The sequence below is a fragment of the Scyliorhinus torazame genome, chromosome 6 (assembly GCF_047496885.1).
Source record: "Scyliorhinus torazame isolate Kashiwa2021f chromosome 6, sScyTor2.1, whole genome shotgun sequence".
In the NCBI taxonomy this organism is placed as follows: Eukaryota; Metazoa; Chordata; class Chondrichthyes; order Carcharhiniformes; family Scyliorhinidae; genus Scyliorhinus; species Scyliorhinus torazame.
The window spans coordinates 86,558,592-86,575,854 of NC_092712.1; the positions used below are offsets into that span (position 1 = coordinate 86,558,592).

Below are 17,263 nucleotides of genomic sequence, written 5' to 3' on the forward strand. Positions count from 1 at the left end.
GCCATAGAAGGCAGAGGGTAGCAATGGAGGGATGCTTTTCTAATTGGAGGGCTGTGACCAGTGGTGTTCCACAGGGATCAGTGCTGGGACCTTTGCTCTTTGTAGTATATATAAATGATTTGGAGGAAAATGTAACTGGTCTGATTAGTAAGTTTGCAGACGACACAAAGGTTGGTGGAATTGCGGATAGCGATGAGGACTGTCTGAGGATACAGCAGGATTTAGATTGTCTGGAGACTTGGGCGGAGAGATGGCAGATGGAGTTTAACCTGGACAAATGTGAGGTAATGCATTTTGGAAGGGCTAATGCAGGTAGGGAATATACAGTGAATGGTAGAACCCTCAAGAGTATTGAAAGTCAAAGAGATCTAGGAGTACAGGTCCACAGATCACTGAAAGGGGCTACACAGGTGGAGAAGGTAGTCAAGAAGGCATACGGCATGCTTGCCTTCATTGGCCGGGGCATTGAGTATAAGAATTGGCAAGTCATGTTGCAGCTGTATAGAACCTTAGTTAGGCCACACTTGGAGTATAGTGTTCAATTCTGGTCGCCATACTACCAGAAGGATGTGGAGGCTTTAGAGAGGGTGCAGAAGAGATTTACCAGAATGTTGCCTGGTATGGAGGGCATAAGCTATGAGGAGCGATTGAATAAACTCGGTTTGTTCTCACTGGAACGAAGGAGGTTGAGGGGCGACCTGATAGAGGTATACAAAATTATGAGGGGCATAGACAGAGTGGATAGTCAGAGGCTTTTCCCCAGGGTAGAGGGGTCAATTACTAGGGGGCATAGGTTTAAGGTGAGAGGGGCAAAGTTTAGAGTAGATGTACGAGGCAAGTTTTTTACGCAGAGGGTAGTGGGTGCCTGGAACTCACTACCGGAGGAGGTAGTGGAGGCAGGGACGATAGGGACATTTAAGGGGCATCTTGACAAATATATGAATAGGATGGGAATAGAAGGATACAGACCCAGGAAGGGTAGAAGATTGTAGCTTAGTCGGGCAGTATGGTCGGCACGGGCTTGGAGGGCCGAAGGGCCTGTTCCTGTGCTGTACATTTCTTTGTTCTTTGTTTTGTTCAAATTCACAATTTCAGAGACCCTTGGATCTCAAGGTGGTACTCGAGAAGACTGGCCCCGTGTCATACAAGTTCAGGACTATGGAGTGGACCGTAAAAAAGCACCTTGGGCCATCTTTGGAGCGGGGAACCCTCGACAGCGGGAACTACTTTATTTTATGGCTTCTCGATTACTACAGTGAACAATTCTAGTCTCCATATTATAAGAAGGATATAGAGACACTTCTGGTGAGTGATAAATGGAGGGTGTACAAGTACAAATTATTTTTATATCATTATAGTGAAACCATGCACTTTAATTGAATGAAGTTTTTTCAGGCAGTATTTGGCAATTATAGCATTACTTGTTGTGACAGTTCATCTTACATAGCACGTTGATCATCTTAATATGCCCTGACATCATGGGCACAATTATATAAAAAAACAAGATCATTTTTAATGGTTACACAAGAAAATCACGTTACCATTTGTTGCAGGTCATGTCATGTGCTGTGCTGCAGATTAATGCATCATGTAGAAGCAATCTCAATAATCCATTCAATTAAAGATGTTCCAAGTGAATTCTACAATATGTACAATTAAGTAAGTTTCTATTGAATGAAGAGTAACAAAAGATGCAGCATTTAAATGATGCCTTCTCACAGCCTCAGCGTATCTAAACTTGCTTTGCAATCAATGGATTACTTTGAAATACAATTGGTATCAGATGGGAAATTACAACAACAATTTATATAGCCCCTTCAACATAAAACATTCCAAGGCACTTCGCAGAAATGTTACAAAAAAAAAAGGCACTGATCCACAAAAGGAGATAATAGGTCAGATGACCAAAGACTTGGTCAAAGGGGTAGATTTTAAGGAGTGTCTCAAAGGAGGAAAGTGAAGACAAGAGGTGGAGAAGCGCAAGGCTGAATTTCAGATCCAGGGGTACAGGCAACTGAAGGCTTCATCACCAAATGGTGGAGCAATTAAAATCAAGGACCTCAGGAGGTCACCATTAGATGAGCACAGATATCTCAGGGATTTATTATTCTGTAGAAGATTACAGAGGCAATGGGAGGGGCAAAAGGCTACGGTGGGATTTGAAAACTAGCATCAGAATTTAGAAACCCAAGACATTGTTTGACCAGGAACCAACATAGGTTTCCTGAGCACAGGGATAATAGGGGGATGAGATTTGCTGCAAGTTAAGACTCAAGCAGTAAAGCGTTAATGACCTCCAGTTTCTGGAAGGTAGAATGTGGGAGACCAGCCAGGGTTATGTTAGAATAATCAATTCTACAAGTAACAAGGTCAAGCATAAGTGTTTCAACAACAGATAAGCTGAGGTAGCTGCAAAGATGTTACGGAGGTGGAAGCGGACATCTTGGGTGATGGGGTCAATATGTGATCCACGGGGCTGAATGTGAAATTAAATGAAAATCGCTTATTGTCACAAGTAGGCTTCAAATGAAGTTACTGTGAAAAGCCCCTAGTAGCCACATTCCGGCGCCTGTTCGGGGAGGCTGGTACGGGAATTGAACCGTGCTGCTGGCTTGCCTTGGTCTGCTTTCAAAGCCAGCGATTTAGCCGTGCTAAACAGCCCAACATCGCAGACAGATTTGGTAGATAAGGAACGGAGTTTGGAGAGTGGATCGAAAACAAAGTTACACAGCCTTCCCAATATTTAACTGGAGGAAATTGTGCTGGATGCCGGATAAACAGACTGAAATCTAGCAACAGTGGTGGAATTGAAAGAGGTGATGAGGTGAAGCTGGGTTTCCAGAGCAATTTCCACACAAGATCCCACAAAAGGTAAATGAATAAATAGCCAGATAATCAGTTTTGAAGTTTGACAAAGTGTCATTAACCAAGACATACAGCTCTTTCAATGTCATTAAGCTTTCTCACACAGCTGGATGGATGTAATCTAAATATTCAACAGTGATCAATAGCTAAAGCTGTATAAATATGGGTAAGGGGAAATGCAGTCAATAGTTAGGATCTATATGACAGAAAGGCTGTCTATAGATCCATAGAATTCCTACAGTGCAGAACGAGGCCATTCGGCCCATCAAGTCTGCACGAACCCAGGGCAGCATTTTGGCGCAGTGGTTAGCACTGCAGTCTCACAGCGCCGAGGTCCCAGATTCGATCCCAGCTCAGGGTCACTGTCCGTGTGGAGTTTTCACATTCTCCCAGTGTTTGCATGGGTTTCGCCCCCACAACCCAAAAGATGTGCAGGGTAGGTGGATTGGCCATGCTAAATTGTCCCTTAATTTTAAAAAAAAAAGTCTGCACTGACACTCTGAAAAAGCACCAGACCCAGCTCTACTCCCCTAGCCCTCTTCCCGTAACATTATAACCTGCCCAAGTTGCACATCCTTGACACTAAGGGGCAATTTAGCATGGTCAATCCACCTAACCTGCAAATCTTTGGACTGTGGGAGGAAACTGGAGTACCCAGGTGGAAACCCACACAGGCACGGGGAGAAAGGGCAAACTTCACACAGCCACCCAAGGCCAGAATTGAACCTGGGTCCCTGGAGTTGTGAGGCAGTAGTGCTAACCACTGTGCCCACTTGGTAGAATAGTGGTAAGAGTTGGAGGAACAAAATCTCCCACGAGAGGGAGCTGGAATGAAATATGGTGCACTGTTTGTAGAAATTGAAAGGAAATCAAGTGTGTTGTAAGTAGGGAGGCCAATCATGGTGGTGTGAGCAGACTAAGAGTTGAACTCGGATTGTTAAGTTCAACAACATTGAACCTTTTCCTGCATTCCACCCACACAGGATCGTCAGGGAAAGCCAAGCGACGGCATCATTTTACATCACTTTTTATTCATTGGATGTGGGCCAGCATTTATTGGTCGTCCCTAATTGCCTAGAGCAAGGTCATTTCAGGGGACACGAGAGTCATTTTGATATAGAAGTGCCTATCCAGATTTTTTGGTTTAAGTGTTTATTTTTTTTCTTCAAGTTATGACAACATGATAGAACTTTGGGGAAAAGGAATAAGTCTTGTGTTCTGAATTAAGTGATTGTTTTGAGCCCTGGGGCAATATATTAATAAAGTTGCCAAAGATCTCCTTGATCTCAGATAACAAGCAACTACTACAACTTTGTTAGTTCTGTTAGTTCACAGGAATCATCTCTATTTTCTTTGCTATGATGAACCTGCAGGTAGTTGTGGGCATTTCTGTTCTGGCTATTCTCTTTACTGTCATGTGTATTTGAGGGACCACTATTCTGATTGCCACAAGCTTGATAAAATGTTAGAAACACTGGCATCAATACAAGGCCATGAACAGCACCAAAAAATATGACAAGAAACATGATCTTAAAAAAGGTTCTAAATATGTAACCTCCTGCCATGGACAACACCACAATGCCCATTATAGTTGAAAGAGCCCCTTGTAGAATGGGATAGCCAAGAGTGTACAGCGCATCAATAGCTCGTTCATTGGCATCTGTTTTATCATTTGAAACAAATGCGTATGAAATATGAGCTGTGAAGTCCACAGAAAATCCAATACAAATGACCAAATTAATCATAGATATAGAATCTAAATTGACACCCCAGAAAGCCATAAAACCAGACACACCAACTAAAACTGATGCAATAGCAAATGTTACCCATAAAGAACAAACTGGATTAGGTATTAAGAGTAAAGAAATGACCAACATGGCAGCAGCGGCCACAATTATATTCTGGACCGTAGTGGTCACTATTACAAGAAATTGATCAAAGTAGATGAATGCTGGATGATACACAAGCAAAGGGATTTTACATTCCTTCACCGAGTTTCTTAATTCAATCAACATGTTTTTTTGATTAAATGAATCACTGGCATTCACTATTTGAATGAAAAATCGTGATGCTCTAATGTCCATATCATCTTCTGACAGCTCAATATCTTGCTGAAATTCAGGGATAGATGTCAAAACTTTTGATAAATTTCCAATGAATGCATTTCTCTCCCTTATATCTATTGACTTATTTGCAGCCTGCTCAACATATATACGAAGCCAGGACGCTGATAATTCACGATCCACGTAAGAGTTGTTTTCCAATCTGCCCATGCAAATTTCAATTTCATCTTGAATGGTGGAATTCCAATATTCCACAGGTTCAGTGACAGTAACCATGACTCGTGGCCCATATTCGGAGAAAAAATCACTCTCATCATTATAAAACTTAATCACATATGAATCATCAAAGGCCAGATTTCTGAGATCGATTCCTTCTTTGATGTGTAAACAGCCATAAATGCTGCCAGCCAAATACCCAGTGTACAAGAGCACCACAATTGCCTTGGTCCATCGGTTTGTAAGGAAAGGACCATAATACTTCTTAAAGAAAAAATAAACTGGATGTTCTGATTCTGCTCCCGATTCCGGATTGTAGCTCCCACCGACACAACATAAACCATAGAGTTTAGACTTGTCTGGTTTAGGATCACGTTCAACCTTTCTCAATGTCAGCCAGTGTCTGTTACTGGCTTCTCTTCTCCCATTCAGTGCGAGAACAGCTCCAAAAAACGTAATATTGTAAACGAAGCAGAACAGAACAGTTGTACCTGTATAAACACAAAATGACTTCACAGATGGAAAAGGTGTCATGATACCAATGTAAAAGGCCAAAACATCAGTCAGCGTGGTGATTGTAATAGAAACAGCGGCTTCTGAGTAAGTCTTTGCCAGGCGATCTTCAACTTTATCATGCACTTTTGTCTTTTGCCAACTGGAGAGCATAATAAACATATCGTCTACACCAATACCTGCAGATCCAAGTATAACGTACGATAAATTAGTCATTAAGTTGTTAAGCTTTTTAATATTTTTACTATATTGTTCTGGTAAATTAATGAAAGGATTTCTTTCTTAAAAATACTACTGTGACTTTCTTTTTGCATTAATGATATTTGGCCACATAAACAATTTGTCAAACAATTATAGAGCACCAGTGGGAGTGCAAAGTTTGTAAACTACAAAAGAAAAGCAGAAGACTGAATATACTCCAACACAGTTGCAATAGATTCGGTCAGCGGGATTCTCCGACCCTCCTCCCGGTCAGACAATCCCTGGGGGGCGGCGCAAATCCCACGCCGCCAGCTGCCGTATTCTCCGGCGCTGGTTTTTGGGCAGGGGGCGGGGTTCACGCCTACGCCGGTTGGGGGCCACTGGTAGCGGCTCCCCCGGCAATTCTCCAGGCCCCGATGGGACGAGCGGCCGTCTGTTTTGGCCAGTCCCGCTGGCATGGGTTAGACATCGTCCCACACGGCGGGACCTGGTATGTAAGTCAGCGGAGGCAGTCCTCAGAGGAGGAGGGGGTGCGGGGGGATCCGACCCCGGGGGGGGCGGGGGGTCCCCACAGTGGGCTGGCCCGCAATCGGGGCCCACCGATCAGCAGGCGGGCCTGTGCCGTGGGGGCACTCCTTCCTTCCGCGCTGGCCCCTGTAGGGCCATGGCCGGTGCAGAGAAGACAACCCCCTGCACATGTGCCAGAATACGACAGCCGGTCTGCGCATGCGCGGAACCATGCCAGCGATTCCGCGCATGCGCAAACTCGCGCAGTTCCTTCGCCGTCAGTTGGAGCTGCGCAAACCCCTCCGGTGTCCACCTAGCCCCCGGAAGTGCCGAGAATTCCACACTTTTGGGGGCTGTTGACGTCTGAGTGGTTGGCACCAGTTCTCCCGCCGGCGTGGGGACTTAGTCCCCGGAAAGGAGAATCCCGCCCTGTGTGTTCATTAAAAGTGCTACATCATTCATACTTTTACCTGTTATCCATGATGTGGAGATGCCAGCGTTGGACTGGGGTGGACACAGTAAGAAGTCTTACAACACCAGGTTAAAGTCCAACAGGTTTATTTGAAATCACTAGCTTTCGGAGTGTAGCTCCTTCATCAGGTGAGGCTACGCTCCGAAAGCTAGTGATTCTAAATAGATGTGTTGGACTTTAACCTGGTGTTGTAAGACTTCTTACTGTTACCAGTTATCAACACAGGTGAATAAATAATCTAGTTATTAGTAAAGAATTTTTATTTTAGTCCTGCAGAATTCTGTTAGGAATAAAATTGTAATCTAGTGAAACAACGAATTGCCTCAATTGATGTAAAGCATGCAGAAACGGTTCTATTTTTTAGCAATATTTTAAAGGGGAATGTTTTGATCATTTTGTAGGAATGCTTCCATCTTCCTGCCTTTCATGTGGTCTGGGGGAGTAATTGGGGAGGGAGGTCTTTGTCTCTGTTCTGACTTCTTTAGTGAAATGTCTGCACCTGGAATTCCTAATAGTTTAATAAGGGAACCAAGCTCTTAAATAGCATCGGTGGAGAGAAATGGGAGCTAACGTTTCAAATCTGGATGGCTCTTTGCCAGAGAACTTGAAATGGGGTCAGATTTACACTGTAGTGGGGAGATGTTGAGCGGTGGGGCTGAATAGGAGGCCAGCGGTAGGTGGAGATTGACAAAGATGTTGAGGACAGAAATACAAAAGAAATGTAAATGGTGTGATTACAGCTAAGAAGGTTGCTGATACTGGCGCATTAAGTGATTACAATGGGAAGGTAAAAACAGATCAGTGGAAGAAATGAAAATAAATTGGTAGAAATGAAAATGAGGTGAAGGTGAGGAGAGAGTTCACAGCCTGCAGTTGTTGAACTCAATATTAAGTCCAGAAGCTGTAATGTGCTCCTGTTCCTCCAGTTTGCGCTGGGCTTCACTGGAACATTGCAGCAGGCCACAGTCGGACATGTAAACGTGAGAGCAGGACGGCGAGTTTAAATGGCAAGTGACAGGAAGGTCTGGGTCCTGCTCGCAGACGGACCGGAGGTGTTCTGCAAAGTGGTCACCCAGTCTGCATTTAGTCTCTCCAATGTAGAGTAGACCGCATTAAGAGCAGCAAATGCAATAGATCAGATTGAAGGTGGTGCACGTGAAGCACTGCCTCACTTGAAAAGAGTGTTTAGGGCCCGAGATGGTGAGCAGAGAGGAAGTAAAGGGGTAGGTGTCACACCTTCTGCGATTGCATGGGAAGGTGCCATGGGAAGAGGTTGAGGTTTTAGGGTTAATGGAGAAGTGGACCAGGGTATCCGAGAGGGAACGGTCCCTGCGAAATGCTGACAGGAGAAGGGAGGAGAAAATGTTTGGTAGTGGAACCGTGCTGGATTTGGTGGAACTGGATGAGGATGATTCTTTGAATGCAGGGACTGGTGGGATGAAATGTGAGGAAAAGAGGGACCTTTGCCTGGTTCTGGGATGAAGGAGAGGAGGTGAGGGCAGAGGTGTGGGAGATGGGTTGGACACAGTTGAGAGCCCTGTCAATCACAGTTTGTGAGAAACCATGATTAAGGAAGAATGAAAACATATCAGCACCACCGTTTTGGAAAGTGGCATCATCAAATCAAATGCGACAAGAGAGAAAGAAACTGGGAGTTTGCTGATGACATGTCCATAATGGGTGCTATCTCAAACAATGATGAATCAGAGTACAGGAGGGAAATAGAGAATCTAGTGGCGTGGTGCAACAACAACAATCTCTCCTTCAATGTCAGCGAAACTAAGGAGCTGGTCATTGACTTCAGGAAGCAAAGTGACGCACACAATCCTGTCTGCATCAATGGTACCGAGGTGGAGATGGTTGACAGTTTCAAATTCCTAGGTGCACATCACCAACAATCTGTCCTGGTTCATCCACGTCGATGCTACAACTAACAAAGCACAACAGCGCCTATACTTCCTCAGGAAACGAAGAAAATTCAGTATGTCAACATTGACTCTTATTAATTTCTATAGATCCACCATAGAAAGCATCCTATCTGACTGTATCACAGCCTTGTATAGCAGCTGCTCGGCCCAAGACCGTAAGAAACTATAGAGTTGGGAACACAGCCCAATCCATCCCACAAACCCGCCTCCCATCCATTGACTCAATCGACACCTCCCGCAGCCTTGGGAAAGTGGGCAGCATTATCAAAGGCTCCTCCCACCCAGGTAATTCTCTCTTCCAACCTCTTCCATCAGGCAGAAGATACAAAAGTCAGAGAGCACGCACTAACAGATTTAAAAAGAGCTCTTCCCCATGGTTACCAGACTCCTCAATTACCCTCTTATGGACTAAACTGATCTCTTTACGCATCTTCTCTGCTGTGTAGCACTACATTCTGTTTGCTTCACCCGATGTCTCTTTTTTAAAAAAAATACATTTAGAGTGCCCAATTCCTTTTTTTCTCCCCAATAAAGGGATAATTTAGCGTGGCCAATCCACCTAGCCTGCACATCTTTGAGTTGTGGGAGGTGAGACCCATGCAAACACGGGGCGAATGTGCAAATTCCACATGGATAATGAACCGAGGCCGGGATTAAACCCTTCACCCGATTTATTTACATTGTGTATTTATGGCATGTCCGATGTTTTTCATGTATGGAACGATCTGCCTGGACTGTACGCAGAACAAAACAAACTTTTCATTGTACCTTGGTACATGTAATAATGAATCTAAATCTAATGTAGAATGGAACGAAGTCCTTACAGTATGTGGGGTGTGAAGAGCTGTAGTCAAGGTAGCTGTGGGAGTCAATGGGTTTATAATGGATATTAGTGGACAGTCTATTCCCAGAAATTGAAATAGAAAGGTCAAGGGGAAGTGTCACAGATGGACCATGTGAAGATGATAGATGGGTGGAAATTCAAAGCAAAATTAATAAATTTTTCCAGGTCCAGACGGGAACAAGTGGCACCGAAGCTGTCATCAATGTACTGATAAAAGAGTTGTGGGAAAGGGTCAAAGTTGGATTGGATTTATTTTGTCACGTCTACCGAGGTACAGTGAAAAGTATTGTTCTGCGTACAGTCCAGACAGATCATTCCATACATGAGAAAAAAGAAACATAGGACATATGCGAGATACACAATGTAAATACATCGACACAGGCATCGGGTGAAGCATACGGAGTGCAGTACTACTCAGTAGAGAAGAAGTCTGAAGAGATCAGATCAATACATAAGAGGGTCATTCAGGAGTCTGGCAACAGCGGGGAAGAAGTTGTTTTTGAATCCGTTAGTGCGTGTTCCCAGACTTTTGTATCTCCTGCTCGATGGAAGAAGTAGGAAGAGTGAATAAGCCAGGTGGGACGGGTCTTTGATTATGCTGCCCGCTTTCCCCAGGCAGCGGGAAGTGTAGACAGAGTCAATGGATGGGAGACAGATTTGTGGGACGGACTGGGCTATGTTCACGACTCTCTGTAGTTTCTTACAGTCTTGGGCCAAGCAGTTGCCATACCAGGCTGTGATGCAGCCAGAAAGGATGCTTTCTATGGTGCATCAATAAAAATTGATGAGTCAATGCGGACATGCTGAATTTTCTTCGTTTCTGAGAAAGTTTAGGTGCTGTTGTGATTTCTTAGTCGTGGCATCGACGTGGGTGGAGCAGACAGAGTGTTGGTGATGTGAACACCTAGGAATTTGAAGCTGTCAACCATCTCCACCTTGGCATCATTGATGCAGATAGGGGTGTGTATGATACTTTGCTTCCTTAAGTCAATGACCAGCTGTTTAGTTTTGCTGACATCGAGGGAGAGATTGTTGTTGTTACATCATTCCACTAGGTTCTCTGTCTCCCTCCTGTACTCTGACTCATCGTTGTTCCAGATCCGACCAACTACGGTCATGTCATCAGCAAACGTGTAGATGGAGCCAAATTTTGCCACACAGTCGTATGTGTATAAGGAGTATAGTAGGGGGCTAAGTATGCAGCCTTGCAGAGCCCCGGTGTAGAGGAATATCGTGGAGGGGGTGTTGTTGTTTATCTTTACTGATTGTGGTCCATGGGTCAGGAAGTCGGGGATCCGAGGGAGGAGTCACGTCTTAGGTTTGAGCTTTGATAGGAGCTTGGTTGGGATCCTGGTGTTTAAGGCGGAGCTGTAGTCAATAAATAGGAGTCTGACGTAGGACTCTTTGTTGTCGAGATGCTCCAGGGATGAGTGTAGGGCTGAGGAATGGAGCAAAAGAGCAAGGTACTAGAAAGGGGATAAGTAGCTATAAGTAGTTAGGCCAAGATAGGAGTAAAATCTTACTACAGTAGAATAAGGAGTTAGGTTAGCGGACTTTTAAACATCTCTAGCTTAGGCTGGAGAAAATGGGGGGCAGTCTGTAATTGCCTGTAACTGGGATTTCGCAAAGCCTGAAGAGGGGGATGGGCAGCCATTAGGACCGGTTCTTTGTGCAGAGGATGCTGGGTAAGAGGGGCCCCAGGATCACCTTATATGACCAGGCCAAGGAATGTGTGAGAAAGACCTATGGAATCCTGTATTTGTCACCGCTACCTTATTTGGTCATGGGTATGTGAAACCCGATGCTGAATCCACGTGTGTGAGAAACCAGATGCTGCGCTTCCTTTGTCTCACTCGCTCTGGAAGTTGCAAGAGACATGTTGTCTCCTGCCTTTTATCAGGGTGAGCGGAGCTTGCAAGCTATGTGAAATAAAATAAATCAATACCTACAATCCGACTTAGCCTTTGACTGAGACCAGACTGGGGCCAGGAAGAACTCCATATCGTCATTTGGTTGCAGCAGGGGATTTCTAGGATGAATTCCCGACTATCCGCGAAATCAGAATTAAACCAGCCTTGGACGGAGAGAGGGGAAATGGGCCCACGGTATGAGTAGATTATAAAGGACCACGTCGGTTTTCCCCTGCCTCGTAATCCGAAGTGGGTTTGGTCACTCGCCTATGGTCGGGTAAGATCGTTCAACGAAATCAAAGGTCAGTCTGGCGGATTAGAAAAAAACTTAAATACAGTCGATGTAGGTATGGCTGAGGTACGTTAAACGGGAATTGAGGGAATATCGGGCGATAATTCAGTTAGCAATTGAGGCAATATCGCTGTGATAGTTCAGTTCCGTGCATGTGGGTTGAAAATGAAAATTGGTTGTATTCAATTACACTTTAATTCAGTTAAGGTCTTCAACGGGTTTAGGGAATGTCACAGAGACAATTCAGTTAAGACCGCTGATGGAATGTTCTGGAGACAATTCAATTCCGTACAATTAGAATTGAATAAAGTTGGATTATGTTTTGGGGAGATATGTCTTACGAGTGAAAAAGTTGGGAGATGAATGGCCACTAGGGGGAACCAGAGACTTGGAAAATTCAGAACCGTATCGGAACAAAAAAAAACACATTGTGTTTTGTGTAAATTTAAAGTTTTATTGTCCAGTTGGTTGAGATGAATGAAAGTATAATGCTTTGAATTCCTTTTGTTTGAGTGGAGGTCGCGGTGGATGAATGAGTGTGTGTGTTTAATAAGAATTTGTGAACTTCCTCTGGTATTCCTAATTTTTTAAAATGTTGTGTTTTGCAAAACGAAGTTGCACATCAATTAGGAGGATTACACGGCAGAAAAAGTGAGATTTAAAACGGGGTATGAAAAATGAAATGAAAATCGCTTATTGTCACAAGTAGGCTTCAAATGAAGTTACTGTGAAAAGCCCCTAGTCACCACATTCCGGCGCCTGTTCGGGAGGCTGTTACGAGAATCGAACTGTGCTGCTGGCCTGCCTTGGTCTGCTTTCAAAGCCAGCGATTTAGTCCTGTGCTAAACAGTATTTGAAAGTTCTTTAGAAAATCAGTAATAATGATACACATTGTGTTAGAACACAATTCTCGGGAAGTAAACAAAAATCAAAATGCATAAATTGGGATTTGGAAATGATTAGTTGAACTCGGCATAGTCTTGGGTGCTTAAAAAAAAAAAGAGTAGAGAACAAAGGAATCTAAAATTGAAATGCCGAGACCAGGCATTCGGTGTGGGTGGGGTCCATGGGCTCCTTTGTTAGAGGCAGCCATGATGTACCTACATTTAAAAAATGTTGTTCTGTGCTCCAAAATTTGTAGAGATTTCAGTATTTTCTCTGTAAACTCACTACACATCAAATTTAAGATTCAGGGATTTTCATATAGCAAAGACTATGGATTTTTAATTGTATTTTAAGATTACACAGGGGGAAGGAAAGATCCCAGTAGAAAGGAAGGAGGCCATTTTAGAGATGCCCAAACCGTAAGAGGGGTTAGCCAAGTACTGGGGACTATTCGACTACTATAGGGCCTTGGTGTATAAACACTCAGAACGTGAGGGGACGCTGCAAGCACTGACCCCAGGGGGGTAGGCAGTCCCAAGAGCAGGTAGAATGGGGACTGTAGCAGGATACCGCTTTCCAGGAAAAATTAATTAAAACATGCCCATGTGTTATATTGGGATAGTGGAGAGGGGCATTGTGGCAGTAAGGCGCTAGAAACACGGGGCCCAATGAGACCAGTATTAGGAGGTAGTCGGTGGAAGTGCTATGGCACAGCTCCACCGGGTCCTAGTGCCCGCTGAGTTGCAAGAAAGTCACTAGCAGAAGAAATGAAGTTTAGAATGTGAACTACATTGCAGACGGAGTTTTAGGGAATAAAGATATGGGACCGGAGCTTAGATTAGGAGTATTACTTGCAGTATCAGGAAATGAGAATCTGATGGCAGGGAAAGATTAATAAAAATAGATGCAGAAATTTTAAAAATTAAGTTATTAAAACCAATTGATAATGTAGAGGAAATAAGGAAAGCAAACCGAGCAATAGAAAGAATGACAGAGTTAATCGGCACACAATTCCAGCACACAATCCAGGGAGACTGATACAGGCCGTAAAAGCAATATCCCTTGAACCGCGGTAGGTGCCAAATGCGAGCTGGAGATAATAATCAAAGAGTTAGAACAGCAGGGAATCATTCAAGAAGTCACATATGCACCGACGAATAGCTCACTTCAGGTAGTTAGCAAGCCTGCTGGTACACTTAAAATGGTAACGAATTACAAAGCATTAAATAAGGTCACAAAAAAAAGAGAAGGATAAACGGTATTTAATAAATCCACAAACTACATTGGAGAAGGTGGCAGGCAAAACTTATTTAACTAGTATAGATTTAGCCAACGGATTCTGGAGTGTTCCGTTAGACCCAGACAGCAGGGAAAAGACAGCATTTACCTTTGGCACTAAACATTACGTATACTGTAAATTGCCGCAAGGATATGTTAATTCCCCAAACCACTTGCAGGCAATAGTAAGGGAGCTGATTCAAGATGATTTGGCTTTAGTATATATTGATGTGTTAATTGGAGATGATGATCAGGGGGACACATGTTGAAAGAGTGACCAAAATTATTAAAACACTTAATGAAGCAGGATTTAAGATAGGGTTAAAGAAATGCCAGATTGGCAGGAGCGAAGTCGACTATCTAGGGTATTCAGTGTCAAGGGCAGGTAGGGAAGCCAGTGTTGGGATGAGAGAGAAAGCTGCTAGAATCGCAGCACCCGTCTCACGAAACGGGGTTTAGCAAATCATGGGAATTTGGGGGTATTTGAGACCAGTAGTGGAAGACTTTAGTCTTTATGCTAGACCCATTTATGAAACTTTGAAAGGGGATTTTAATTGGACCAGTGAAGCACAGAGGAGTTTGAACCAGTTAAAAACAGCTGGAGCAACATCCGGGCCATTAGAGGAGAGACATGAAGAGGACGATTTGAGCATTAAATTTGATCTGTACGCAAATGGATATGGTATGGTGCTTGCTAATCATAGTACTCAGACACCTATCAAACATTGACAGGAAATTGGGCAGGGGCTGAACAAAAGTTTTCGGACATCGCAAAATGTCTGGCAGCCATAACAAAAAGGATGGCAGAGATTGAAAATTTATCAGCCAGGGAGAAAATTTATGTCACAACTGAATTTTTAGAATTGACAGAGTTGACCAAGAGACAGGGTTGCCAGCAAGGCGAGAATACAGTTCGATGGGAAAGATGGGAAATCATTCTTTTAAACCCTGCCTTAATGTCTATTCATAACATTAAAAAGGGACAGGAGCTTGATAAATCAGTTAGCAGAACAGAGTTGGGAAATGCTTGCGTGGTATATATGGATGGCAGTAAAGTTAAGGAGGACGAGGAACAAGCCAGATGGGCATCCATTGAAAAATAAATTCAGGAAAGAAAATGGTGGAGAAACAGGGAGTAGCATTAAAAAAAACTGAGACACCGATGGAAGAATGGTCATTAGAGTATGCAAGCCCTCTGTCCTAGGAGCAGCAAAAGTTATTTGTACTTTTTAATCAAAGCTGATAGCAGCACGGGGGACGTTGAATTAGAGAATCAGTGGCATCTTGAGCAAAGGAATTGTATCAGAACAAAAACATCCGATCCAAGTCAATAATAACAGAGGGATTATAATAATCCTTAAGCAACCTATCGGCAGCAAACAAAGTAACGTATTCAGTGAGGAATTGAGAATATGGGATGATAGATCACGGGCTGTTATTAATGGACCCCAGTTTAAAATGATTCATTGTCAACATAATGAAACATCATGTCAAGGATGTGGCACATTTTGTAGCCCAGTAGTTTGGACAAGGAGTAATCATATGAGACCCAGGTGAATGGCAGATATAGAGCATTCAGGTGAGTTGATATTGCATTTAGAACGACAGAAATGGGGAAATGCTTGGGCTCCCAGGGAAATTTGGGGAATTCAGTTTGTCATGATTGTTTTGTGAAACATCAGGCAACACTGATGATTGAAGTTTGTGACCACAAGATAGATTTTGACCATGGGATGGTGTGATAATGATAAATTGTAATTACTGCAGAGAAAACCAAGCTGACGACGAAGTGATTGGGAAAGGATGTGCAGGATTGTGGAGAAGTGACAAACTTGTGGTACCAATTAGTGAGGGAGTACGTAGTTTAAGAGATGTTGGGATGACCCGGGGACGTAAAATTAGCCTAACAGCGTTTAGAGACTATCACTGCAATGATGCCGTGCCACAGGATAGATCATATCCCCAAACCGCTCGGACAAGGGAAAAGGAATGTTTGGTTGTGAGTGGCAGGAGATAACTGCACTTACTAGTATTATGTAATCAGTGGAGCGGGGTGCCAGGGAATTGAAACCTGTTAGCAGCATCGATAGGACAGATGATAAAGTGGAAATGTCATGGTTGGAAATTACTTTCATAAAAATCCGGTCGTAATCAAAATTAAAGAAATTAAAGTAAATGCAGTTGCACTATCCGACATGTATCAGGGAAAGTTTCGACCCGCTTGGATCACTGAGTTAGCAAAAGAGGAGGAGTTTGAGATTCTTCGAGTCTCACTCAGGGGTGCAATGATAGGAGGAGGAGGCTTGACAGGCCTTAATCGTATGATGTACGTCAATAATGAGAAAAACAAACAAAAAAGGGAATTAAATGGAAATCCAGAAGGCCTGGAGAGGGCACTTCTGGAATATCCAAACAAGAATAGAAAGATACAAATTAAGAAATAGGGCCCTCTCCGCCTTTGACCTATTCATTTGGCTTTCAGATTAAACAAAAATAACACAGATGAAGAACGAGAACTACACTCCAGAGAAGAATGTTTTAGACAGTATGGGGGGGGGGGAACTAAAATGATACAATTGGCTACATGTTTGAGGGAATTAAATGACAGAACCCGGAAGAAAAACCTTACGGGTTAGAAACAAATCAAGATATCAAATTATTACTGAATAGTGAAACCTCCAGTCAGACGGTCTCGGCAGACAGCCGCGACTGATAAGGAACCCCCGCATTTTAAATGCCAATAGTTTAGGAATTTTGGCAGCTTGATGCCACGGTCGGAAATTTGTAACCAATGCAGCAAGCAATATGGCATTGGAGAGTGTAATAGTTATTACCGACTAAATGTCCTGTAAGTTGTTAGGGACTGTTATGTATAGATTAAATTGGGTTGTAACCCCAAAAGTTGACTGTATTAAATGTGTAAGTGGTGTTATTGCAAAGTAAAAAAACAAACAAACAAATAATGGCAAGTATACACCCCATGCTGTAAGGAAAATGGTAATGGACAAAAAGGGATTTGAAGAAAACTGAGTATTGTCTCATGTAAACCAGGGCTGGCAGACTACATGGTTCAGTACAATGTTAGACGTTAGTGTGAGAAAGTCAGGAATAGAAACAGGATCGATTGAAGCTTCTGCAATTCATAAAGCAAGATAATCAGTGGATAGTACATGATATCATAATTTACCATTCCAATGCGTAACGGAAAGCACTTCCAAAACAAAATACCAGTGAGGGATAAAAACCTTTTCGGTCGCTGATGGACGGAGTTGTGTGCTGTTTCTAAGGG

General features: G+C 43.3%; 1 protein-coding gene across 2 annotated transcripts in view; it reads right to left on the reverse strand.

The window, feature by feature from the left end:
• Window positions 1–1,352: 1,352 nt before the first annotated feature.
• Window positions 1,353–17,263, reverse strand: part of LOC140424875 (patched domain-containing protein 3-like) — a 61,313-nt gene continuing 45,402 nt past the window's right edge. For both annotated transcript variants that reach the window (XM_072508414.1, XM_072508413.1), the window contains one exon: window positions 1,353–5,836. In XM_072508414.1, coding sequence (XP_072364515.1) covers window positions 4,170–5,836 — 1,667 coding nt within the window. In that variant the 3' untranslated portion in view covers window positions 1,353–4,169. The remainder of the gene's footprint in view (window positions 5,837–17,263) is intronic.